Here is a 27,690-nt window from a genome sequence, read left to right as displayed (position 1 = left end):
ATAAAAGTGAAAATGTCTGCCTGTCTGTCTGTCTGTCTGTCTGTGTACACTTCCCTACTACATATCTCTCTCAATTTTCGGTCTACAGACTCGAGATTTGACATCAAGGATATTGAGATTTGAGAAAATCTTTTTAATCGGTTTTCGTCCAGAAATTTGGCTGTCAAGGGATCAAAGTTCAATGATTTGACCTTTGAGAACTCTACCAAACTCCTCCGACAATTTTGGGTCTAAGCACGTGAAATTTTAAATGCTGTTACTTGGACATGGATCAAATGTTTTAATTTGATTTAACCCCCCCCACTAAATGTTAATGGGTCAAAATTGGGATCAAAGTTAAAAAAAAATTAAACTCTGCGGTCTCTACCAACTTTTCTCTATGGCAGTTAAGGAAATCTATTATATAGAAAGGCATTACCGTACATATTGACACTTTTTAATATATACATAGGCACATAAAGTTATGAACAGCACATAGGGTGGGAGCAAAGTAGATTATAAAAATCAATCATGGAACAAGTAGAAAGAAAATACTTACTAGTTTGAGTATCTTTGCCAATCAAAATCACTTTCCGTATTTGCCGCACTTTATTCAGATTCACTTGCCAGTAAGGTCGATGTTCAACATCTGAAAAAGAAGATTCGTTAGTTTTGCTTCACTAGAACTGAAAATGTTACACCTATTATATGTACGCGTTCTGATATACTTTGTTCTCTCAAACCGATTATTTCCAGTTCAATATTAAAGTTAAATTGAAAGCCAAACATTCCTTGCATTTTCCTTCGTCTCCAACCTAAAAGCTACTTCTGGTCGGAATTCAAATATTTTTATATATTTAACTCGACGGTATTTCTGACCGAAATCCGGATACCTTGTGCGTTATTTTATTTATTTATTTATTTACTCATGTCCACCCCTTACAAAGCATACCTCCACTTGGACGTAGGGGGCTAATATTTGGGGCAATGTCTAGGAAAGATTAACAAGATATTTGTTTATATTACATTTAAACTTCTGTATATCAGTACAGCCAGGGAAGCAGGCAGCAGGAAGAGAATTCCAAAGTCTAGCTGTTCGTGGGAAGAGACTATTAGAATAGAAAGCTTTCTGGCATTTAGGGACATCAACAGTGGAGGGGTGGGATCTTATTGCAATTATTATTGTCGGGGATATGTACGTCGGGGGTGGTACAAGTAAAACGAGTTCATCAGAACACATTCCATTAAAATATTTGTAAAACAGGCACAGGAATGCGACATTGCTTCAATGGAGCTTAATTGAAAGAGGTTGAGTCAGTATATCCTGCAGTATAGCTAGCTATGGAAAAGTGAGTATACAGAATTAATGTATAAAAGTGCAAGTGAGTACACAATCTATGGTCCTATAAAGTTTTTTTTTGCGTGTATTGATATTCATATTAAAAACCCTTTATTCTATTAATTTATTTATTTGCTTCCCCACTGAGCAAATTAGGCACAAGGTCGATTTTTTTAATGTGGAAAGTAAGGGGAGGGGCATCAGCTCCCCCGAGAGGGAACTGGATAGTGACAATTGGTATGAAGGGTTTTTTCCTACATTGGCCAAAACTAATTGCTCAAGAGCAATGGTCTTATATGTGGGGTTGCCCCAACATATGATCTTTGATTGCAGTATCTGCCAGAACAGATACTACACTTTGATCTTGGCCCGAAAGCCAAGAACAGCAGAAATAAGATCTTGGCCCGAAGGCCAGGAAGAAAAAAGACGAACCTTTTTTCTGTTTATTTAAAAGGAAAATACAACTTTGTTATATATGAGTCGTGGAATTGCATTCATCTACAAAAAATCTACCTAATTTGCATATTCTTTTAAACATTCATTTTTATTAATTCACAATTAGTTTATTCGGTTTTCTTATGGGATGATCATCTTTAGTTAACGATGACGTGTAATTATATTCATGCAGATATTCTACATGATTTACACTTGCGTAATATTTATTTATGTAAAACGTTTATACTGAACACAAACCTCTTTCTATACATATTTATGTATGTGTATATATATATATTTGTTTAAAAAAATTTCCTACCAAACTCCACTGTCAGTTTTGGGTGTACAGACATGAAACTTCATTTATAGGGTATTCGAACCCATGTAAAACTTTATATTTAGGTTTTAGCCGGGGAAAATCGGTGCAAAGATGTGAAAAATAAAAAAATGAAATTTGCCATGAGAAGGTCGAACGACAGCATTACCAATATGCATGCTATTAGTTAATGCTTTAATTTTTAGTCGCCTCGCAGCAAATATGTCTTCATAACTCAGGCGTTAACGTCAAAGGAAAGGTAAATCGTAAGCTAAACGTTTTGGTTTCGATTCTCAGTGGCGGCTCACGAGCCATTTTTTTAAAAAACTTTAAAAATTATACTATATGTTGGGTCCAAAACAATATGATAATAAACATGAAATCTGAAAAAAATATTGTACTTAAGCATATTTTACGATCGGGAAATGCCGGACGGCCTGCTATTTAAACGCGTAAAAATTGAATGCACACGTGCGCGCGCGAAAACAAACATGGCGACCAGTGAAAGCAATACGAATTACATTGGATAATAAAGGTCTTAGCATTATTTTCCTTAGATTAAATTAAAAATCCTTTATATAAGCGGGGTATAATCCGTTGAAATAAATTGGAAAAAAAAGAAAGACTAAAAGAAAAAATACAAGGTTGAAGTATGCATTGTACAGGTCTACTCTAGTTTTATTTTGTGTTAACAGCCTTACAAATATGAGGAAATAATAATTAATTGATGAAGTAATATTTAACGATGATACCTTTTCCAAGCAGATCTTAAAAAAAAATGATTATTCCTCCCCAGCCATCTTCTGAAGTGTTTCTACGTATTTTTATAATGTTTGGAACTTATGACCCCCATCCCATTTCTTCTTTTTGCCCACACTCCCGCCGCCTAACTGTAAAAAATGCCAACGACTATGTATCTCGTTTACCACTACGTGGCCAAAAAGTGTGTGCTCATTTTACGTTAAATTTATATAGAAAAGTGATCCCGAACTCTAAAATGTTAAATTTTTATTATTTAAAAAAAATCCTTGTTTTATATTATCTTTAAAGGACGTTGAAACATATGAGCAAAACAAAGTAGATTTTGATTTCTTTTTAGGAGGTAAACTACGCTGGGTTAGGTCGTACAAAAATACCAAATATTTTTAAAAAATTACATTTAAAAACATATTTGTTTTGTTTTTCAGTTTGAAAATATTTTCAACATGCAATGAAAATACAATCGAAATAATCGTTTTAAAAATTTGGGACGCTAAAAACGGAAATGTTTTTTTATTATCTTCGGTTTTATATCGTTTTATTTGTATGAAAATTCTTAAACAAGTAATATACAGAAATGTAAGGAAAAATAAAATACGGGGGAAAAAACATTCGTAAAATTCCCGATAGATTATTTGTGAATTTTATTAATTGAAATATAAAAAAAAGTAAAACAATAAAGCGGAACGATTTTATTTATTTGTAATGCAAACCAATTAAAAAAAAATTTTTTTTTCGGATTTATTTATTTATATTCGTTTTATTTATATTAAGAGTGTAGAAAAATGAAATGTATAAATCCAATTAAAAATAAATTAAATAAGAAAAAACACAAGCCGTAAATTGCCGATTAAAAAGGGCTTTATGACTTTGTTCTTATTTACGCATGCGCAGAATTTTTAAACCGGAAGGTATAAATCGGATGAACGGTTTCAGCACCCAATCAAAATGATTTGAGTTTTATATTATGACTAGCAAGGGGTACCCGGCGTTGCCCGGGTGTTTGGAGGTGTGTGTGGTTTTGGGTAAATCAAAACCCCGGGGGGGGGGGGTTTGATTTACCCAAAATGTTTTGGTAGGTAAGTATGAGGATCGAAACCGAAGCCTTGGGGCAAATTTGTAAATTAAAGTATGAAAAAAAAAAAAAAAGAGTGCGACGTTAACCATCGGGCCACCGCGAGATGCTAACGGAAACACGTTTGAATTTATTTAATTACTTAAATTAGCAGGTGCACGTTTTAATGACTTAATGAGGTCAATTTTAACTGCGGGGTATCATTTAGTGCGGAATGCTTTTTTTTTTCCCCCAAGATGTTGGGGGTAGGAGGAAACAGCTCCACTTTTCCAAATTGAATAGCAATTGTCTTCTGATATAAGGAAATAATATTTTCACATTGATCAAAGCTCATTGCTTTCGGAAATTTCCGGCGATCGAGACAATTAGTGTCGCTTTTATTATAGGAAAAGGCCTAACCCACATGCGGCGAGCGAAAACTGTTGAATATTTATCTTCCCGAAGTCGAGCAATAATAGCCAGGCGAGCTCCGTTGTTTACTCTGAGATATTACGATTTACATGTGATATAAAAAGTTTTCAAAAGTTGTTAGACGACCGACCGCTTTTCTGAAAAAAGCCTTTTGTAGACATACAGAAAAAGCGAACACACATACACACATACATACATTTTCGCTTTTATATTTATAGATAGATAGATAGTAAAACACCATGCTATCAAGCAAAACTTTGTAATACAAGGTGGAACGATAAAATTGTCACCCTAGAAAAGACGACATGATACCATTTCCGTTTGATGAAAACTGGTTTTCATTTTGTTGCAGACCATCTACTAGTTGACCAGTTGTGAACAAATCTCAAAGCGATAGAAGCCTTCTATCATGTCTGAAAGTGACACAATGTTCAACGAGCGAGATCGGAGATGGGCCGCTGTACAACTCATGTTCTCTAGCGATCCAAGTTATGGCAAGAGGATGATTGCCATCACCCTCAAAATGCATCACTGGATTGTCACGATTTACAGAAACGTGCCGAGGGTGATGAAAACAAATTTCTGGCCACGGTTATGGTCTTTGTTGTAGTTTCAAGTGAGAGCCACATCTTTGTAGTCAGCTTGAAAGTCAACACCAAAGTGTAGAGGGTGGAACGATAAAATTGTCACCCCAGGAAAGACAAAATGATTCCATTTCCATTTGATGAAAACCGGTTTTCTTTTTTCTTTTTTTTTGTTGCAGACCATCTGGCCAGTTGTGTACAAATCCCAAGAGCGACAGGGGTCTTCTATTATGTTTGAAAGCGATACAATGTTCAACGAAAAAAAAAAAAAAAAAAAGAAAGAAAGGCATACTGAAGATGAAGCTTTGCTTCGAAATATATTTCTAAATTTAAATATAAATTTCAAGCAAAAATAAATATCTGTTTATTTTATAATAATGCATTGTTTTGGCTTCAAACGTATCTAATACGTATTTATTTTATTCAAACTCAATCAGCGCTTCTATCAAGGAACACAAAACCCTAACGTATTATATTTTGTTTTAAAGTGCCCAAGTAACGCTGACTATATGTAAATGCTTTAAAATAAAACAAAGGAAGCAATATAAATGTGTTACCTGTCCGTGAGCAAGTTTTTAAATCGCCATCGACAGCATAGCTGGAGTCTCCCTCCATTGAACCAATGACTTCATCTGTGGACGACTGTTCACATGGTTTTTCCAAGGCATAGTTGAAATCCATTAGTGTGCTTCCTAATAGAAAATTTCAAATAAAAGACAGTGTTTTATTATTTATGATATAATAAAACGCCATGATTTAGGGTGGAAACGTATTTTTATTTAATTTTTTTTATCATTAAATAATAGCAATAAACCATTGACATGAAAAACCAAAATATATTCCATTTTTTTATAACTTTTCTATTTATCTATAATATCTATTGGGATATCTCTAAATGTAAGCAATAATCCCATTTCTACACCTACCCCCCCCCCCCAAAAAAAAAATAAAGAAATGTAAAAAGCGTATAATCGCGTAAGTATTTAGGCGGCGGTTTTTATTTGAGCAAACATCGTTAAAAATAATAGAAAGCGTTTAATTAATTATACCGTTTTATGCTTTTCTTATAAAAAATGTATGCGTATATACATACACACACACACACATATATATGCATACACACACGCATATATATATATATTTATATATATATATATATACAATGGTTGTATAGTTTGATTTTCTAGGTGTAGATCCACTGAAACCCCCATGTTTATTAAAAAGTGTGCGCTAGAAAACAGAGCAAGTATATATGTTTATTATACATGCATTATTGGTTACACATACGTGCATGCATGTTTTAGTGGAGAATCAATTCAGAGAAACCATCTCACTACACAGAAAAAAGTCGGTCTCATGAGGTATTTATCTGAATTGAGGCTCCACTTAAACATGTATGCACATATATCTACAATATAAAGCTGAATGTCTGTGTGTGTATGTGTGTGTGTGTGTGTGTGTGTGTGTGTGTGTGTCCGGTCACGAATAGGCTCCTATATGGTTGACTATTTTAAAAAACTGATTACATATAATGACAGAAGATGTATCGAGACGCAGGAATGGGTATGCTTGATCTGGCAGAACAGTGGTTCATTAAAATTGTGGGGTCTGCGTTCGCGTCTGGTCCACAAAGTATGGAAATAAAAAATTTAAAAATTAAAAAAACAAACATTTGCAAGTGTTTTTGATATAGATGTACATAATAATACTTTGATAAGTATATTTTAACTTAAATAGGGATGATATAATAAAATTGTGGGGTCTGCGTTCGCGCCTGGCCTCAATAGAATGGAAATAGGCACAAACTTTCATAAAGACTTTTCATATCTATCTGCGTAAGTATACTTTGATAATTATGTTTTAGTTTGATGAAATATGGTATAATAAAATCATGGGGTGTTCGTTCGCACCTGACCTCCATAGAATGGAAATATATCACAAAGTTTAATAATGTTTTTTTTTAATATAGATCCACAGAAAATTGTGATAAGTGTTTCAGTGTTAACAGGTATGGTATACTAAATTATGGGGTTTATCTATTTTATTTTTACTTTCATCATATTTTGCTTTGGTTTTGATACCCCCAAATTCGAAGCTATCTCTTTACAACCCTTCCTTTTCATAACCTATCATACTTTCATAAATCAGAGTCCATTTTCTGTAGGCTGTTTTTGAACCCAGTCAACGACAGGTACTTTTGCTAGTACATATGTATGTATATATATATATATATATATATATATATATATATATATATATATATATATATATATAATGGTTATTTTATGTATCTACATAAGATTTAATGTATCTATTTTCAATGTTTGCTTCGACGGTGCTCAATACGTAAGTAGAGCTAGATAGTGAGTTTTGAAAATATATATGACAATTAAGCCTCGTAAGGATTCGTAAGTCTATTGCATGGAATCGATGTTACTTCGTGTGTTTATATATTCCCGCGGTACTAGGCTTGCTAATCAACCGATCAGATTCTTTGTTATATCCACACACTCATTTATCCTAGCCAATATGCGCGCGTTTATCAGGCAAAGGTTGACTTCATCTTTAAATAAACTCTTTCTTTGTTCGTTATTGTTACAGTGAAGTGTTCAAGCGTGATCTAGTTTTAATCTGAATGGTTTTCGCTTTCATTTTAACTCATAGAAGTTTATTTATTTATTTACTATTTTCATTTTTATTATTGTTGTTATTATTATTATTATTATTATTATTATTATTATTATTTATTCATTTTTTGTGTATTGTTATCTTAAGGTAAAATTTATTTTGTGTATACATATCTTTGCTATTTTACTCTTGCAGCTTAATGAATTTGAGAGTTCTTTAAAATTTAGGATAGCTAGTTTATCATTAAAACATAGTCTACATGGGTCGTCTAAAGTTCTACATATGCTGGCTTGCCGTACTATTTTCCACTCGACTATCGACGATCGTCCACTTTTCATTGAACTCCCAGTAGTGGTTCGCTAGTAAACGAAGAAATAGATTAGTCTAAATAAAAGATTTTTACATCAGTAAGGGGCCTATTTAGATCTGTCAATTATATTAAAATAAACACTGAAACTTAATCTATATATTAATACGATAGCGCGTGTGTGACTTTGTGTGTCACGCTTACATCTTTTTTCTTTTGAGTGGTTGTCGTTTAATAATTGTTATTGTGTCCTTCCATTTCTTGTAATTAATTATTTTGTCAAGAATTCTTCATAAGTTTTGGGTTCGTTTTCGCTTATAGATGATGTCACTCAACTCATCTATTTTTTATTTTTGAAATCACTATTTTATAATGTTTTTAACGGTCATGCTTACATTATTAAATAGAGAAAAATAAATAACTCACCTCTTTTTTATTGTTCTATCCTTTTGTATTGTTCTACACGCTACTGTATTAATATATAGACTTGCTTTGATAAATATTTTTACAGTTTTAACAAACGGACTATAATAATGTGATGATGTCTTTATTCACGCTGAACGCCCACAGAATGCCAAACAGCAATTTAGTACATGTGAAAGATGCCACTGTGGATTTTCAACAGGTTCCGCTAGTTATTATTATTATTATTTTTTATACTTACTAGGAATTCTCACCCCGCAACCTCATCTGACCTTGCGTCTAACACTCTGCCGAGAAGACAAATAAAAATGCAGGTTGAACGGACGCACCTTAAAATATATATGTTATTCTTAAGAGGACAGAGTCAGAAGCAAAGGAGTTTTTAACACGGGGAAAATCAAGCTCTCAAAAAAGGGCACTCTGAATTGAATTGAAACTCGCTACTGTATTAATATATAGACTTGCTTAGATAAATATTTTTACAGTTTTAACAAACGGACTAGAATAATATGATAGTGTCTTTATTAATGCTGAACGCAAACAGAATGCCCAGCAGCAACGTATTACATATGAAAGATACCGCTAAAGATATAGCTTTTTAAATGGACGGCCAAAAGTTGGAATTTTTGTTTGTGTGGGCAGTTATCATTTATTTATTTATTTATTTATACTCTTTTTCATGCCTTTGCAACTTGGGCGTGAGAGGCTACTAATTGGAATGATGTCTGTGGAGAGATGAGCATCATGTTGTTCGCTCCCGTTACATTTAAGCTTGTGTAGCTTCATACTGTCAGGTAAGAAAAATCAGAGAAGGAATTTGAAAAATTAAGTTGTCCAAATGAAAAAAAAAAAAAAAAATAGCGTGAAATACTTTTCGGCATCTACGTATCTCAATAAAGATTTGGGATTTTTCTGTTTATCAGACTAGTCGGGAGTACGTATGTTGAAGTAGTACAAGTGTTAAGCGTTCATCAGAGCACATTTCTTTAAAATACTTGTAAAACTGATACAGGGATGCAACATATTTATATAATAAACTATCTATCTATATGTATACATATATATACATATATATACATACATATATATATACATATATACATTCACATATATGCATATCTATACACACACACACACACACACACACACACACACACACACACACACACACACACATATATATATATATATATGTATTCCCGAATGGATGAAACACTAGTGTCTGGAAGTATTTAATTATTATAGTAAAAAAGTAATTATAACAGCCGCTTTAAGACATTCGTTTCTCACCGTTGAGCACTTTCAGTTGAATTAAAAGTCGGTCAATTTAGCTCTTATGCATAGATCATCGTATCACGATTAGATCTCTATCTGACTTACGTAAATGAACATTTAAAATTAAAATGTTTAAAAATTCAACGTTCTTTCACGCAGTTAATGGTAGTCGAATTGATTAGGTCTTCGCTAATCGAGCCAGAGATGTCTCGTGTTGCGGGGGTTCGAATCGTTCGACTGGTACTAATCGTGACACCCTGCACTGAAGATTCCCGAAAGGATGAAACACTAATGTCTGTAGGTATTTAATTATCGTAGTAAAAAATAATTATATATATATATATATATATATATATATATATATATATGCATAACCACACACGCACACAATATATATAAGTTTTCTGGATTTATGTGATCGTCCTCAAGAGATAAAATATAATTTAAAATGAGAGCCACCAAGGTTTTTTTTTTTTTACAAGAACGCCACGAGAAACGTGAAATGTCTTCAAATTATATTTTTCTGTAAAGTCAGAAAACTTATTTACTTGTTCATTTCTCCGAAATAGGTTTCCGGCGAACTAAAGAGGTTGAGGATGGCAAGTTACCAAACGAAGAATACAAGAAGATTCAGGAACAACTGCAATAATATGAGCTCGTTACGACTCTTGATATTAGTTGCTAAAGATTTGGACACATCCTCAATTGTCAAAGAAGTTAGGATTTAACACGTACGTAAAATGATTCGACAGGGAACGATTCAGTTTTCGTTTGTTGAAGTTGGAGCTAATGCTTAATGAAAGAGGTATAGAATACACATACAAGATTGAGATAACGATAATATTTGTATTGAATTAAATTGAACAAAGTGATTGCAAATCTGATTGTGTTTGCGGCTTTTGAAGTCCGACTATAATCACAGGAAATTCTTTTACGTCCACGAATAGACGGCTCTTTGAATGTTCAAACAGGTAGTCGCATTCAATAAAGGAGAAGGGGGTTCTTAATTGTTGACAGCTTGGCGTTCCATTCGAAAATGAGGAAGGACAGGGATTTTTCACATTTAGTGAGACAAATACGGTGTCCACTGATTGGTCAAGGAGAAACGCCTTGGCCAATGGAACAGGGCAATTTTTTGTTTTAAGAATAGGAGTAGGCAAGAAAATAATTATTTATGGGGTAAAGAGAAATAACCTTTTTTATATACACGTTGATGTTGGAAAGGAGATGAGACAGAAAATTGAATATATTACACGAAATATCAGAGATGCAACATTGACCATAAAAGGGTTTAAGAATATATAAAACCCACATGTAGAAGTAGATGATCCGATCTTAAAAGAATCAATTACAGTAAAGAAGTTGCAAGTTAGCAAGATTTTAAGTTACATTTTTTGGATTATTCTGACTAATGTTCTCAAATTAAGTTTTATTTTCACAAAGTTTCAGTCGATGTAAACACCGACTTTCTTCAAATGTATTTGTCGAACTCGAGAATCTTTTTGTCCAACTCGAGCGTCTGCACGAAATTTTGAACAGAACTTTATTTAACCAACGTGGACAGTATTCTCTCGTTCTGTTAGCCATGACCGGGTAGAAGGTTTACGTAATTCAGAATTGTATTCTCAATATCGCCCCCACTGAATATTGAATCTTCAACCTCTAGAACAATATCAATTACAACTGAGTTTTACCTAGTTATATGCGGTCCCCTTTGATTAAAGGGTTCCATACGAAATACCGTTCCGTTTAAAAAGACACACTCGAAGACGGTTGGGAGTCACATCGGCCGAAACGTTGTGAAACTAACACTAGCGATCAAAACAGTAATCTGAATAATCTAAATATCAATGCTCATCTAAAAAAAAAAAAATCAGAAACTTTATTTCGTCTAAAATCATGTATAAAATCACTTAAATGTACCTGTAAGATTTCTTAAATTTTTTAGCGGGATCAGATGAATATCCTCCTCGGAGTAAGATCCCTTGCCGTCATTTCCGAAACATTTCATTAAATCCTGTAAAATAAATAAATAAAAATTAACAAATAAATATTTAAACAGAGTAAAATAAAAAATCATAAAAACTCTCGAATAAAAAATCCAATTTAATGGAAAATATGTTTTTGTTTCATTGTATGTTCTTTGGCAAGCAATTTAACGTGTTAATTACAATTTATAATAGAAAAAATTAGATTCCAGTTCAAATTCGAGTGAAAACCATTAAAGTCAACAAGATTTACTCCCCTTGTTTATCGACCATGTATCTTGTAGGATCATTTTTTTTTTTCTTTAACATGAGCTCCGGTCAAATTCAAATTAAACTTTCGATTAAAGTTAAAATTATACTCTAAAAAGTAAAAAAAAAAAAAAAAACAAGGGCGATAACTGCTGATCAAAATGGGAAAATGTTCAACGTCAGTAACATTTTCGGAATGTGACAACAAACATTAACTAATAGTTTACTAAAGAAAAAAAAATGAAACGATAAATAGAGAGGCAAATAAAAATTAATTAACAAACTGATTCTTCCCGAAACCAACAAGCAAATATTAGAGAGTCTCATTGGATGTCCTAGTAGCTTGGCAGGCAATAAAGATGCGTAACGAGATTAAAAGCAAGAAAGTGAATAAGTGTAACATCATAAAGTGTAATGAGGTTTAGATCAAGGGTACATTTTAGAATGGTATACTGTGATTATTTTGATAACTGCAAGAGTCAGACTATAATAGAAATTTTAAACCTTGTACTTTTTTTATTTTGACGTTGTCAAGTGGGCAATACATCAGAAACAATCAAAGAGTTACAAGAGAGGTCTCAAGAAAAACGGAGCGCGCTTAACGATCGAAGTCATTCGACGTTCCGCTTTTATTACCCTCAAATGTGGTTGGGATGTTGATTGTAAGCAAAGAAAGTATTCTTAGAATATTCTACTTACAACTCTCTCTCTCTCTCTCTCTCTCTCTCTCTCTCTCTCTCTCCATACACACAAATGCGTGCGCACACAAACACACACACACATACACACCTACACGTATACTTTTTATTTATTATTAAGTTGAGAAGAAAATTCTTGCGGACTTTTAAATTTTAATTTCCAATGAAGTATTTGCAAATAAGTTTTCGTTACAATACCTTTACTTTATATATCATTTTAAAGAGCCCTTTTCGCTCTATCAAATCGTTTAAATTACAATCGTTTTAAAACAATCGTGTCTTCTTTTCAGAACGTTAAATACAGGATGAAAAAAAACAAACAATTTTCTTATTGGAATTAAAGCTAAACTGAAAAACTGATGAAACAAGTCGCGGTATCAACGAAGGGTTTGGCTCAGGAACAACTACTGAACGCACAACACAATGGTGGTTTAAGAAATTTCGTGCCAGCGTCGAGAGTCTTGAAGATGATGAGCGTAGTGGTCGACCATCGGATGTTGACAACGATTAATTAAGAGCCTTAGTCGAAGCCACTCCACTCACAACTATTCGAACTTGCTTCTGAGATAGACGTAACGTATACGACGATGTCCAAACACTTGAGAGAGATTGGAAATAAAAATCTTGATAAATGGATGCCTCACGAATTGAACAGCAGATAAAAGAAACTCAGTTATCAAGTGTCAGTTTCCCTTCTTTTACATAACAAGAACAATCCGTTTCTCGACCGGCTTTTATGGATTTTAGGTAATTATGCAGTATAAAAATCGTGCTATCGTTGGAATCACCCGGACGTTGACGGAAAATGTCGAAAGGTGCTGAAGCAAAGTTTTGTGATTTTTTTTCGTGCAAATACTGGCCAATTTATTTAAATGAAAAATATATTATTTCTGTCAGTATGAAGCTAATTCATCAAAAATTTAATTAAAAATTAAAAACAAGTTCATTGAAAAATGCAAAATAAAAACAATATTCTTGAATACGTTATTTTCATGAAACTTTTAGAAAATTAAAGTAAAAAAAAATCATTGCAAGGTAAGATTTATGGATAAATATTTATTTTTTGAATACCTAACAACTGATAGCAAACAATTAAAAAAATAGTTTTTTTTTCTATTTATAGTAAATATTATTTTTTCAAATCAAACTAAATATTTATTTTTTTTATATAATAAACCAATGATAAATAGATGTTTTCTTTATGATTCTTGGTATTAGTTGTAAGGCGCTCAGCATTTCGGCACTCTCCGTCGTTTTCCGTACCCTCCCAATGATTCCAACGACAACACGGTCATTATATTGCATAAGTAATGTATTTTCTTATAATTTGAAAATTAAAAATTATAGAAATAAAATAAAAAGAAATAGAATCCAGAGGTAGGAGCGGGAGTACACAGAGGTCCCCATTCATTCCCGGGCAACGCCAGGATACCTGATAATTACACATAAATGCGGATCGTTTCTTACCGGACAGCTGCATCCATGAACTCGTATGGCCCCGGTCACAATGAGAGTGAGTGCGATGCACATTAAGAGACACCCGGCACATAATACAAGCAATTCGCGTCTTCTGAAAGGCAAAGAGAAATGTCTGTAGGAAATCTTGGGGACGTATTTTTTGTGCGCATTAAATTTGCCTTTCCCACCATAGTATCCGTCTTCTTCCTCGGCAAACACCGGTATATGGTCCGGCCTTTCCACACTGTCCGGCGTTATCAATGATTCATAGGTCGCTGCAGTCTGGTTGACGTCTACTGACACCGTTCCAGCGTCTTTCTCCATCGTAGATTACCTGGAATCAAATTAGAAAAAAAAAAAAAATACATAAATAAAATAAAATGACGAATGACTGCGGACACCTTTGTGGAATATTACGGATGGCCAACCTATAGCTCGTGTGTGAACAGTGGCGCGTTGTTCAATTACGAGCCATGCATTGAACACCCCAGATAAATAAAAACAATTGAGGCTGCTATAAAATAGGTGGGCTCCCGTCTACCATACTAGAAAATTACTCACACCTAAAAGTTTATTTTTATCACCCACAAAGCCATCATTTGCCCATGCATAGAGTTTTGTCGCCACATGCGCGCTGATGCATCCACCAATAATCTCCCACTTTTATACAGGGTGCAAAAAAAAAAAAACTCCAATCTAATAGGTTCCATTGCCGCAATGTTGCATCCCTGTATCAGTTTTACAAGTATTTTAAAGAAATGTGCTCTGATGAACGCTTAACACTTGTACTACTTCAACATACGTACTCCCGACTAGTTTGATAAACAGAAAAATCCCAAATCTTTATTGAGATACGTAGATGCCGAAAAGTATTTCACGCTATTTTTTTTTCACTTGGACAACTTAATTTTTAAATTCCTTCTCAACATGATGCTCATCTCTCCACACAGTCCTCTTTAGACATCATTCCAATTAGTAGCTTCTCACGCCCAAGTTGCAAAGGCATAAAAAAGAGTATAAATAAATACATAAATAAATAAATGATAACTGCCCACGCAAACAAAAATTCCAACTTTTAGTCATCCATTTAAAAAGCTATATCTATAGAGGCAGCTTTCATATGTAATACATTGCTACTGGGCATTCTGTTTGCGTTCAGCATTAATAAAGACACCATCATATTATTCTAGTCCTTTTGTTAAAACTGTAAAAATATTTATCAAAGCAAGTCTATATATTAATACAGTAGCGAGTAGAACAATACAAAAGGATAGAACAATAAAAAAGAGGTGAGTTATTTATTTTTCTCTATTTAATAATGTAAGTATGACCGTTAAAAACATTATAAAATAGTGATTTCAAAAATAAAAAATAGATGAGTTGAGTGACATTATCTATAATCGAAAACGAACCCAAAACTTATGAAGAATTCTTGGCAAAATTATTTATTACAAGAAATGGAAGGACACAACAATTATTAAACAACAGCCACTCAAAAGAAAAAAGATGTAAGCGTGACAAAGTAATACACATGCTATCGTATTAATATATAGATTAAGTTTCAGTGTTTATTTTAATATAATTGACAGATCTAAATAGGCCCCTTACTGATGTAAAAATCTTTTATTAAGACTAATCTATTTCTTCGTTTACTAGCGAACCACTGCTGGGAGTTCAATGAAAAGTGGACGATCGTCGATAGTCGAGTGGAAAATAGTACGGCAAGCCAGCATATGTAGAATTTTAGACGACCCATGTAGACTATGTTTTAATGATAAACTAGCTATCCTAAATTTTAAAGAACTCTCAAATTCATTAAGCTGCAAGAGTAAAATAGCAAGCAAAGATATGTATACACAAAATAAATTTTACCTTAAGATAACAATACACAAAAAATGCATAAATAATAATAATAATAATAATAATAATAATAACAATAATAAAAATGAGAATAATAAATAAATAAATAAACTACTATGAGTTAAAATGTAAGCGAACTATTCAGATTAAAACTAGGTCACATTTCAACACTTCACCGTAACAATAACGAACAAAGAAAGAGTTTATTTAAAGATGAAGTCAACCTTTGCCTGATAAACGCGCGCATATAGGCTAGGATAAATAAGTGTGTGAATATGACAAAGAATCTGATCGGTTGATTAGCAAGCCTAGTACCGCGGGAATATATAAACACACGAAGTAACATCGATTCCATGCAATAGACTTACGAATCCTTACGAGGCTTAATTGTCATATATATTTTCAAAACTCACTATCTAGCTCTACTTACGTATTGAGCACCGTCAAAGCAAACATTGAAAACAGATACATGAAATCTTTTGTAGATACATAAAATAACCATTATATATATATATATATATATATATATATATATATATATATATATATATATATGTATATATGTATATAATAACTGTATGTATAATTGCATAGTTTAAGATTTGGGCACAAATCAAGTTTGTGTTGTGTACAAGAATCTAGTTTTATAGTAGAAAGATACAATGTCATATGTTTTTCTCTGGGGTAAAATTACATGGCATTAATTTAATGAAATAAGAAACCGGGGGTTTCTTGAGCAAATAATAATTTGTTTAATCATTAACAGTTAATAAAATCAAATTGTTAAATATTATTTATTAAAAATTATTATTATTCTTTTTAAAATTTATAAAATATTATTTAAACTAAATAATCGAATCAAACTTTTTTTTATAATTGGAATGCATTTTTAAATATTTTAAAATTAGTTTACTTATTAATCATTAACCAAATACAATTAAATTACAAAGCAACAAACAATTATTAATAAAAAAAATCAAGCAGTTTTTCTGTTAATAAATGATAAAAATGACAATACTGACAAAAGCTATGCGGCTTAAAATTTGTCTTCAGATAAACATCCGTTCGCAATTTTGGATTTCAGACATGGTAGCTATGATGAAGTGCATAATTTTATTTTGTTTAATATCGTTTGGACTGCGATCACACCGGGCAATCACAATCAGTGAATACGACATTTTACTTTGTTTAATTTTATTTATATTAAGCCCATGTAACAAGATTAAGCTCGACTTTTCCGTAATAAGACTTAACAAAGGATAATGATTATTATCATTCAGTTTGATTGTTTTATTTTAGGGAATTTGCGATAAAATATACTGTATTATTTCAAAATAGGTATTCAAGAAGATTTTATAACTTTTTTTTTACAAAAGAGTCACTACTTACCAAGGCCTAGAGGCCACTCGAGGATAAAGGTTAATGAGTGTACAGTGGTAAAACAAAACATGTTGTAGTCATCGTTATTAGTAGAAATTTGGTCAATTGGATTACTTAAGGGGATGGTTCGTCAAGAATTTGTTTACGTTGGGCTTGAAGACAACGATATCGTAGTCAGTTGGAAAGCAGAAAAACAGAACAGAGTTCCACAGGTGTGCAGTTCTAAGACAGAAGCTTTGTTTATGGAATCTGCGTTTAGGTTTAGGCACAAATAAATGTGGGTGAAATTATTGATAGTGGTTTCAGCTAGACGAGTGTTTTTCATTAAAGTCAGACGAGCACTCGCCATGAAAAGAACAATAAAGCAGAGACAGGCTTGCAAAGTGGGAAACAGGTTGCAGGGAAGGGATAAAGGCATCCCCTACCAAGCTATGAAGTCTATTTTGAACTCTGTCAAGGCATGATAAACTGCTTCTAACAGCTCCTGCCCAGATATGGCAATAGTACTTCATCCGTAGACTTACAAGTGGAGAATTACATCAGAAGTGAGATATTTACTGGAACGGTAGAACGATCTCGCCGTTTTTCCAGCAGCCTTGCCAACGGATTAGGGAGTAAAGGTCAGACCTAGAATTTTGTCAAAACATGGAGCCTCCCCAAGACAAGAGCCATTTATTTCGATTGATGCTAGACAGAGATCAGAGCGTTGATGAAGAAAAGATAAAAACTTGGTTCGAGACTATTTGGTGATTGTTAATGAACTTCATCGAACAATCAACAAATGAAAACCGAATTGTTTTCTTTTTTTTCACCCTAACTGTAAACTAACCTTAAACTAATCCTAACTAAATTCTAAAGAAAGTTTTAGCTTGCAAAGCTGGTTTAGATCTGTTCGGATTGTGCAGAAACATTGGGACTTTATTCGCCTTTTTTCGTTTGTATGCGGAACTGCTTACGTCACGATTGAAGATTTCTGGATATCTATTCCTAAAAAGCACCTAATATATCATAAAAAATTAAGTTTTTGAGTTTTAAAAATGATGAAGAACTTTTGCATCTAATGAATAAGCACCACTTTCATTTCCAGACTTCATTCGCCAGATTACTCTGCTCGCATATCTATCTTCTATGGTCCTAAAATATTGTTTTTTTATGTGTATTGATATTTATAGTAAAAATATTTTTCTATTTATTTCAAAAGAAAATACAACTTTGTTATATATGTTTCGTGGAATTGCATTCATCTGCAAAAGATCTAGCTAATTTGCCTGTTCTTTATAACTATAATTAATTCGCTATTAGATTTTTTCGGTTTTCTTATGCGGTCATTATCTTTAGTTAACGATTACGTGTAATTATATTCAAGTAGATATTCTACATGATTTATACTTGCGTAATATTTGCATAAAAAAGTTATAGTAAACACAATCCTCTTGCTATATATATTTATGTATGCGTATATTTTGTTTAAAAAACATTTGCCTACCAAACTCCTCGTAGAGTTTTTGGTCTACAGACATGAAACTTAATATATAGGGTATTTGAACCCATGCGAAACTTTATATCTGGGGTTTAGCCGAGGAAAATCGGTGCAAAATGTGAAAATTAAAAGTAATGAAATTTGCCAGATGAAGGTTGAACGACTGCATCACGGATATGCATTCCGTAACGTAATAGTTATTGGTTCATGTTTTAATTTTTAGCCCTGCAGCAAACGTATTTATAGCTCAGTCATTAACGGAAAAGGAAAAAAAAATCGTAAGCTAAACGTTTTGGTTTCGATTCTCGGTTGTGGAGTACGTATCATTTAAAAAAATTTTTTTTTAAATCTTTACTATATAATATAATAATAAATACAAAACCTGTATTAATCCGAATATCATTGAGCATATTTTACGACCGGGCAATCTCGGGCGATATGCTAGTACTATATATTATTATTTGTAGAGACTTTGAACTAGATATCTGTATGCCCCAACGAAAATCTTCAAACATTCAGACACAAATGTACGATATAAATTCAATAATCCAATCACATTAATGTACTCTACTCGAAATGTGATTGCTGGCAAAATGACACGAAACCAGTGCCAAATCCGTCATTCAGATAAGAATCTTAAGGGATTATTATCGCAGAATATTCATTTATTTTAATGTTTCTTTGTCCTCATTTCGACAAGGCCATCTTGGGTAGAGAGTTCATCGCAAAACACTATGAAGTTTTAACCGCCGTGATATGACCACACTACTTTTATACGGACATAAACTGAAACTCTCTAGGTCCAGAACTCGTAATTTGGTCCGTTAACTCAAAGAAAGTTTTTACGATTAAATTTACTGTTTCTTTTAAATAAAACATTGATTTCGTGCATTCGCGTGTGTTAGAAAAAATAGATACGAATGTGTTAGAAATAGTTGGATAACTGAGATCTTTCCTATTGAAGTCAGAAGACGAGGTTCTATTGCCAACTCAACCTTTGCATACGTGACAGTTCTTGGACTCTCGTAAGGAGATCAGGGAAATATATGAATAAAAAACAAAAACAAAACAAAAACAAGTGAAGCATGCATGGTCCCCCGTGAGTGCGCAATGGACGAGGCATAAAAAATGACTAAGTTCAGCATTGCCCCCCCCCTTTAGCCTCAAAAGTCCCCAGGGAACTTAAAATCCTGGTGAAAATGAACAAACGGTACAATTTTAGACCTTAACATATGTAAATTCGAGTTCTGCACCATGATAAAATAAAATTTAAAAAAAAAAAAAATGATTAAGCCCATCATTTTCCCCCCGTTTAGCCCCAAAAGTCCCCAAGGCCTAAATTTGAGTTCAGCACCATGCAAAACTGCTAAATAAACATGCACGGAACATTTTGGATAAATATGGTAAAATAGTCCCCAAAATGGAGTGCTTTTATTAGCCTTAAAAGAGCCCCTGGGGTACACCCAAGAGTTATCACGAAGTGTAGACAAACAAAATTATATAGAAATCAGTTAGTTACAACTTTTCAGAAAGTTTTATAAAATCCAAGGCATCATTTTTTTTTTTTTTTAAATAAGCACAAAAGTGTCAATTTAAGCCATTTTAACTCGGAAGGCACCCCTTAAGAGGCAACCGGGGTTTTCCCGAGAAAATCCGTTCTGTTACTTTTTTTATTCATATCATGTTTGTACAAAATTTAAAAAAAATTGCAAGGCGTAGTTATTGAGAAAAGTGCGGTCAGACGAACGGACAAGGGTGAAATTATAGGTCTAATCTCCTTTTGTCGGGGGACCAAAAATAATTTCAGCTAAAATAATGATTGCAACCGGTGTTGATATGGCATCCTCAGAACATGATTTGGCTGTGTCGCTCTGGTTTGGTAAAATGACATAAGATGCATGGTATTCTAAATTATAAAGAAAGAAATAATTAAAATATACAAAGAAATGGTGCAATTGTGATGTCATGATGCAATTGTGCTTTAAACAAAAACATTCATTTCGAACACACCACTGTCATATAAAAAAACCCTACTGTTGATTTTATATGTCGAGCCTTTCGGCTCAAATACGCATGTGATGTTAGGCTGTATAAGATGTTAACTTTTGTTAAAATAGCCTATTATTTTTCTCGTCGGATTATTTAGATTGAGTATTATATCACACCAATATATAGTAATGCTTTCAAAAGTTAAAAACATGACTTGTGTGCCATCAGCTAGAATAAAAAGAAAAAATGAAAGCGTTCAAACGTTAGTCGTTACCTTTTGAGCTATCGACAGATGGGTCAGAAAATGTTCAAAATTAAGCGGCTATATGTATATTTGTGCATGCAAAGGAGTAAGTTTAAGTAGGTTTACTCCTGTTGAGGTTATTTTTCAATTTTAATCTCTTTATTTTAATCTATTTTTACCGGCTAGAAATAAAATTGAATTTGACCTTATGTGTGTGTGCGGAACAGTCTTTATCAACCTCCTTTCACTTTATATATATATATATATATATATATATATATATATATATATATATATATATATATATATAATGGTTAATGTTTCCCCCCACTCGTTATCTGTGTCTAAACCTAAACGTAGATTCTATGAACAAAGCTTCTTTCTTAGAACTGCACGCCTGTGGAATTGTCTTCCGTTTTCCTGCTTTCCAGCTGACTACAATATGGTTGTCTTCAAGTCTAACGTAAACAAGTTCCTGATGAGCCGTTCCACTTGTTAACAAATTTACCGAATTTCCATTACTAACGATTACTATATTGTCCAATTTCTACTGTACACTCTTTAACCCTTATCCTCGAGTGGCCGCTTGACCTTGATAAGTGGTGATGCCTATGTAATATATGTATATATCACTAAAAATCAATCACCCAATAAGACGCCATATAAAATGAATAATTTATTAATGAAAGTTCGATTTTAAAATGAATATTCAAATGAGTTAACATATGAAGTCACTTGTATATCCATGGCTGAGTTTATTAAGAAGTTCGTTTAAATAATTTTTAAATTGAAAAAAGTGTAACGTTGTTCAAATAAACTTTTGTAACGTTATCCAAATAAACTCCAGTAACGCAGTCGTCTATATTTTATTAAGGAAACCATCACGTTGTATATAAACAGGGTCACAGAAGAAAATGGTAACTTCGGTATTTTTTTGGTAAATAAAAAGGTATTTATTTTGTCGTTTCAAAACAGATACTCGCTGTTAGTACAGATCTCGTTAATCACAGTCGCACGACGACCATTTTGACAATATATAGAGTCGATGAAAAGTCGATTAAAAATATAGGTTGATTAACAATTCCGAGTATTAGAATCAGCAAGTTCGTGGACACCGTTAACAAAGTTCGTTCAATACGAACTACGCAAGACATTTTAGTCTTTAATATTCGAATTTAAATCGACTTTTCATCGACTCTATATATTTAAACTTGTCGCCGTTTATTGTATATTTTAGTTTTCACTTTTAATTCTCATTTTCGCTCCTTCGCACTTTTACTTCAACACCTGATGATGATTCAAATGATTCAAAGCTTCTTTCTTAGAACTGCACGCCTGTAGAACTCTGTTCCGTCTGCCTGCTTCCCACCTGACTACAACTTGGATGTCTTCAAGTCCAACGTTAACACATTACTAATGAACCGCCCCCTTAAGTAAACACTTCATCAAATCTCCACACTAACGTACTGTACTTGCAATAACCCTTATCCCTGAGTGGCGTCTGGGCCTTGATAAGTCGTGACCACTGTGTAAAAAAAAAAAAAAAAAAAAAATTCGAGGACGAATCGAAAGCGCTCGTAACAGGAACAATTATGGAACTTTTATTAATATTTTTGATTTTGGTTTTAAAATTCAATTTATAACATTATATAATCAATTCTTAATGCTGCAATATTTTAAGTTATAAATTTATTTTATTTTTTACTAGAATATCTTGTCCATTTCCTTTCCAGTTTTAACAACTAGTCCTTTGCTTTTCCATGTTTAAGCTTAACCATATTGCTTTTTATGCTCGCATTTTTTTCTATTGTAATCTATGATTTTTCCAGGCTTTAGTAAATTCACTTGTTCTTTGTTTAATTTTAGTCTTATTTTTTTTGCCCCATGAACATAACATACACATAAGAAATAACAATGTACGGCACTCGTCTGCTGTCAATAAAATCCCCCAATTATCTCCCTTTCATGCTTTCATTCTCTCTGTTTCACTTGTTACTTCTTTTTTCGCTAGAGCGGTGAATTAGTAGCAACAGTAGTTGCTGAAGCGTCGTGGTTGCTATGGAAACCAGTCATAAAAAACGTCGCTCACCTACGTACGTTTTTTTTTTACGATTTTGAACACCAGTAAATTCATCATAACTTTGTTTTACTGAACGAAAAATGAATTTTTTTTTTCACAATATAGTTGAGAAGGTGATCTTTAAACTGTAATAATTGTTTGAAATTTGGTCGAAAAATGAGTGAGCGGTGAATCTTTAAAGCAGTTCTAAATGACTAAAATTGCGACTTAACCACTTAACCGTGTTTGAATGATTAATGTAAAAACGAGAAAAAAAATCTGTTTTATAGATACAGCAGAACCCCGGGATACGGCATTAAAAATAAGTAACAAAATACAGTAGAGTATATAATACACATGTATATAATCAAATATCATTATAAATAACACCGTAAGACGGGGAAAATACCGTAACCAGGGGCAGAAAACATAGTATTCCACATCGTGACCTAAAAACGTATCTTAGGGCTACCGTATCCCGGGGTTCTAATGTATATAGAAGATAAAAGATTGAAATCAAGATTTGACCGCTCAAAATTATTTTAAAGACAAAAAGTAAAAGCAATTGACTCTCTGACAAAGCAATTAGTGACCTTAATCTAATTTTCCGTGTCAAGATAGAGAATTTAATTGAATTGTCAGTGACAACTCTGACTAAAAAAATTAGTAAAAATTCCAGTGCGTACATTATCTGTATCGAAACTCCGTAAATAAACTAATCGTCGACTGTGGTGGTAATTTTCTCTTTTTTATTCTTTGTTTTGCTGGGCGTCCGAATAGACCCAAAGCGTTGTTTGGCGACTATAAGGCTATAAGGCTTTTCTGTATGTCCCGAACACGATGCGCACATACACGCGCGTGCGCACACACACACACACACACACACACACACACACACACACACACACACACACACACACACACACACACCTCCCTTCGTTTTTTTTACGATTTTGAGAACCAATTAATTCATTATAACTATTGTCTTACTCAGCGGTAAAACATGGGTTCTGATAAAAATGTTTCTGTTGAACGAACTGGATTCAAACTTGGCACACGCAGGTTTCCATGCGCGTGGTTAACCACTTAACCACCGCCCTCCTCATAATAGGACGCTTAACGAATTTGTGTGTCATCTTTTGCAGGAGTCATGTTGTATCATTCAAATGGTGGTATATATAATGCCGAAGTGAGCACATTTTGTTTTATTACCTTTTAAATATATTGGGAGACACAGTTTGATAATCGTCTCATCAGTAGGAGGTGTGATCATAAATTAGCTTAAACAGATAATCACTGAATATTTTTTTCGGGTTTATTTCGAAGATAATACCTATCAAAACAATCCCCAGACGATTTCTGAACTAAAGAGAGCAATCACAGACTAAATTAGAGCAATGCCAAAATATGTCAGAATTATTTACAATTTTGAACGTATCCAGGTCTGTTTATTATAAACGATTATGAAACCAAGACTGTTGGATATTCATGACTGAAAATTGGTGGACAAGTCAAACATAAAAGGCAGTTTATACAAATATAGTTACAGTACATACATACAGTACAGTAGTGTATAGTACAAATATAGTTAGATTGCAGAAAGGATTGCGAACTTTATTAATGACTAGCGGATACGCCCAGCGTTGCCCGGGTGTGGAGAGGTTTTATGTTAAGGGTACTGAGCAACAGAGCCCTAAAAAAATAGCAACGATTGCCCCCCTCAAAATAATAAATAACCAACCACCTAAAAAGTATGAAAAAAAGCATTAGGTACCCGTGCGAGCGCAAAAAAAAGTAAGCAGGTAATATGAACAAGACCTGTAACGCTAAAAGAAAAAGGAAGTGAAAAAAAACACACACACAAAAAAAAAAAAACGAACGGTTTAGTCGCCGCGTTCACTGCAACAAACGACCTCGGCAGCGTTCGAAATAAAGCAAGTCATTGCAAGGCATATGATGATATAAGAATGTCGACAAAAACTGACCCCCTCCTTGTAAAAAAACGGCTCAGTTGACGGTCAAAGAATGAATTTTTTGGGACATTGTTTGGATATTTGTCGGCCGTGAGACTGATCTTTCGAATGATATCAATTTTCTCATTATTTGATGCGTCTGTCAAATGTTTTTAGCGGACATACGCACACATACAAACACACACAAACACACAGTTGAGATTTATGTAATAGATTTTTATTGCATTCTTGTATTTTTTTGGGGAGGGGTCAGTAAGAGCAATAAGTGCATAGGCAGAGAATATAAATTATAGATATATATATACATGAATAAATAAATTAGGATGGACAAATGTGAATCTGCATTAGTCAAAAAATGAGAGAATGAAGGAAAACACTATTTGAAAAGAATCAAGCGCAAAAGATCAGAGCAGGATATTGCGAGTTTACGTATATACAATTAATGATTAGTTAGTTATTTATTCTTAGACTTATCTGGTGGATTGTAGAAACTTCTAAGATTGTACATTATTAAAACTGTCCGTAATCTTATCTATTCTTTTTAGGAGTATGAGTATTCGTTACTCTTCATATTTTATTCGCCCGACGTTGCACATGTGAAGATATCGCAATGTTTCTTGGTATAAATAATTTCAAGTATTGTCATGTTAACAATTTTTACTTTGCCCCCACAAAAAAACAAAAAACAAAACAAAACAAAAAACAGAAAACATTTCCAATATGACATAAAATAATAAAAAAACTGTCCGCGCAAATGTGTTCATAAAAAGAAGTTTAATATGAATGACATAAAAAGAACGTGTTCAAAGTGTTTAGCTGACAAAACAGCAAATTGATTTAACTAATCTCTACAATTACATGAATGCAACTTTGTGTGTGTATGAGAGTTCGTTCCTTATAGACTCCGAAACGGCTGAATAGATTTTCTTTAAAATTTACAGAACTTTAGTGCATAAGTCTGGGAATATTATTAGTAAAGTTTTGTTTCAGAATACCCTTGATAATTGCCAATAATCGATAATCGAAACCGTTATTTTAATTTATCTATCATCGATAAAGCCATTTTTCCATGTCGTCGCTTAGTAACAATGACAGAACAACGGGCCGTAAAAATTCTACTGTGTGTAAGTTGATAGCGTGTTTTTTTTTATGACGTGATCTATAGGTTCAAACTCCGCGCGTAAGTTTCTTAATTTTTTTCACTGCAAAGAATTTTATAAGACTTGAAAATTTACATGTTTTTTTTTGTTTTTTTTTGCATGACGTGGTCTGTAGGTTCAAACCTCGTACGTAAATTTCTTTAGTTTTTTGTTCGTTAAGTGGAAAGAAGTTTATATAAAATAATTTTATAAAAAAAACAGTAGGTTCTCTAAAGTGCAATGTAGAATAACAAATATTTTGGGCTAAGTTACTGCATTGAGGCAGGTGAAGCTTTCCCCGGGAGATTTCATGAATTTCGATGATAATAAAAATATAGGAATGTGAAATATTCGTTGATTATCATTCAATCCCGGGCAACGTCGGGTCTCCCTGCTAGTACAAGATATTTTTATTTTTTTAATCTAATATTTATATTCTACTTCGTTCGTATTTACTTAATTTAAACACGTTAAATAGCAATCAGAAGAATTATTTAAATACTAGACTACCCATGACCCGTTGGGTCAGTATGTTATATAAGCTATGAAATTCATGTATGAGCGTGACACTTGTGACTTAAAGAAAATAGTTTTTTTTTTGACATAACAGAAATATTTCTATGAAAGTATATTAAAATGAAAAAAAGAATATAGATAGATTTCTATGAGTCATTCTGTTTATTATAATTGATTATTTTTGGAAAAAATAAAATTACAGTTACTGAATTATAAGTGGTTGGCCATACTTATAGATAACTGTTCACTGAACAGATACTATAATACTTATTATAGTTAAATTCAAATTTTGATATATCTGCTTTTTTTACATCGTTCATTTCTGTATTACGTTTAAGTTAAATAATAATTTCGAAATATTAACGTTAATATTTCAGCGTCCCAATTGTTCTTTTGTTTTTTGTTTATTTTAAACCCCCACTCTTCCCATGTTAAATAATAATTTCGAAATAATAACGTTAATATTTCAGCGCCCCAATTGTTCTTTTGTTTTTTGTTTATTTCAAACCCCACTCTTCCCATGTTAAATAATAATTTCGAAATAATAACGTTAATATTTCAGCGTCCCAATTGTTCTTTTGTTTTTTGTTTATGTCAAACCCCACTCTTCCCATGTTAAATAATAATTTCGAAATAATAACGTTAATATTTCAGCGTCCCAATTGTTCTTTTTTTTTCGCGTTTAAATTATCCAAATAAACAATTGTTAATACTGTCTGTTTTTTTTTTACATCGTTTATTTCTGTAGTACGTTTCAGTTATTTTAAACCCCACTCTTCCCATGTTAAATAATAATTTTGAAATAATAACGTTAATATTTTAGTGCGCACGTCATGCGCGCATGCGCAGCTGGATGTCGTAAACCGGAACGTAGGTTACATGAATCGTTACAAGGTCATTTGAGTTTTATAATTATATAGATTTAAGCCATTTTTAAAAATACATTGGGAGATATTGTTTGTTTAACGTAATTTTTCTATTATGAAATAAAGAAAATCTGATTAAAAATAAATGCCATTTCTTTATGTGTGACTATTTCAGTAATTTTATAGACTTAATTGATTATTGTCCTAAATGACACTAGGTGGAATTAAAACAAAATCACTGTAACGTATTTGAATGTTCG

General features: G+C 32.8%; 1 protein-coding gene across 2 annotated transcripts in view; it reads right to left on the bottom strand.

The window, feature by feature from the left end:
- The window catches only part of LOC145296806 (uncharacterized), a 187,098-nt gene that overhangs the window by 15,982 nt on the left and 143,426 nt on the right, over window positions 1-27,690 (bottom strand). For both annotated transcript variants that reach the window (XM_080142890.1, XM_080142888.1), the window contains 4 exons: window positions 13,934-14,258; window positions 11,455-11,548; window positions 5,456-5,590; window positions 539-628 (listed from right to left, as the gene is read on the bottom strand). In XM_080142890.1, coding sequence (XP_079999016.1) covers window positions 539-628; window positions 5,456-5,590; window positions 11,455-11,548; window positions 13,934-14,248 — 634 coding nt within the window. In that variant the 5' untranslated portion in view covers window positions 14,249-14,258. The remainder of the gene's footprint in view (window positions 1-538; window positions 629-5,455; window positions 5,591-11,454; window positions 11,549-13,933; window positions 14,259-27,690) is intronic.

This window comes from Euprymna scolopes, chromosome 17 (assembly GCF_053919585.1).
Source record: "Euprymna scolopes isolate OS-2025 chromosome 17, ASM5391958v1, whole genome shotgun sequence".
NCBI classification, from domain to species: domain Eukaryota; kingdom Metazoa; phylum Mollusca; class Cephalopoda; order Sepiida; family Sepiolidae; genus Euprymna; species Euprymna scolopes.
Note: the sequence above shows the minus strand (reverse complement) of the source record. Positions and strands in the feature narration are given on the sequence as shown.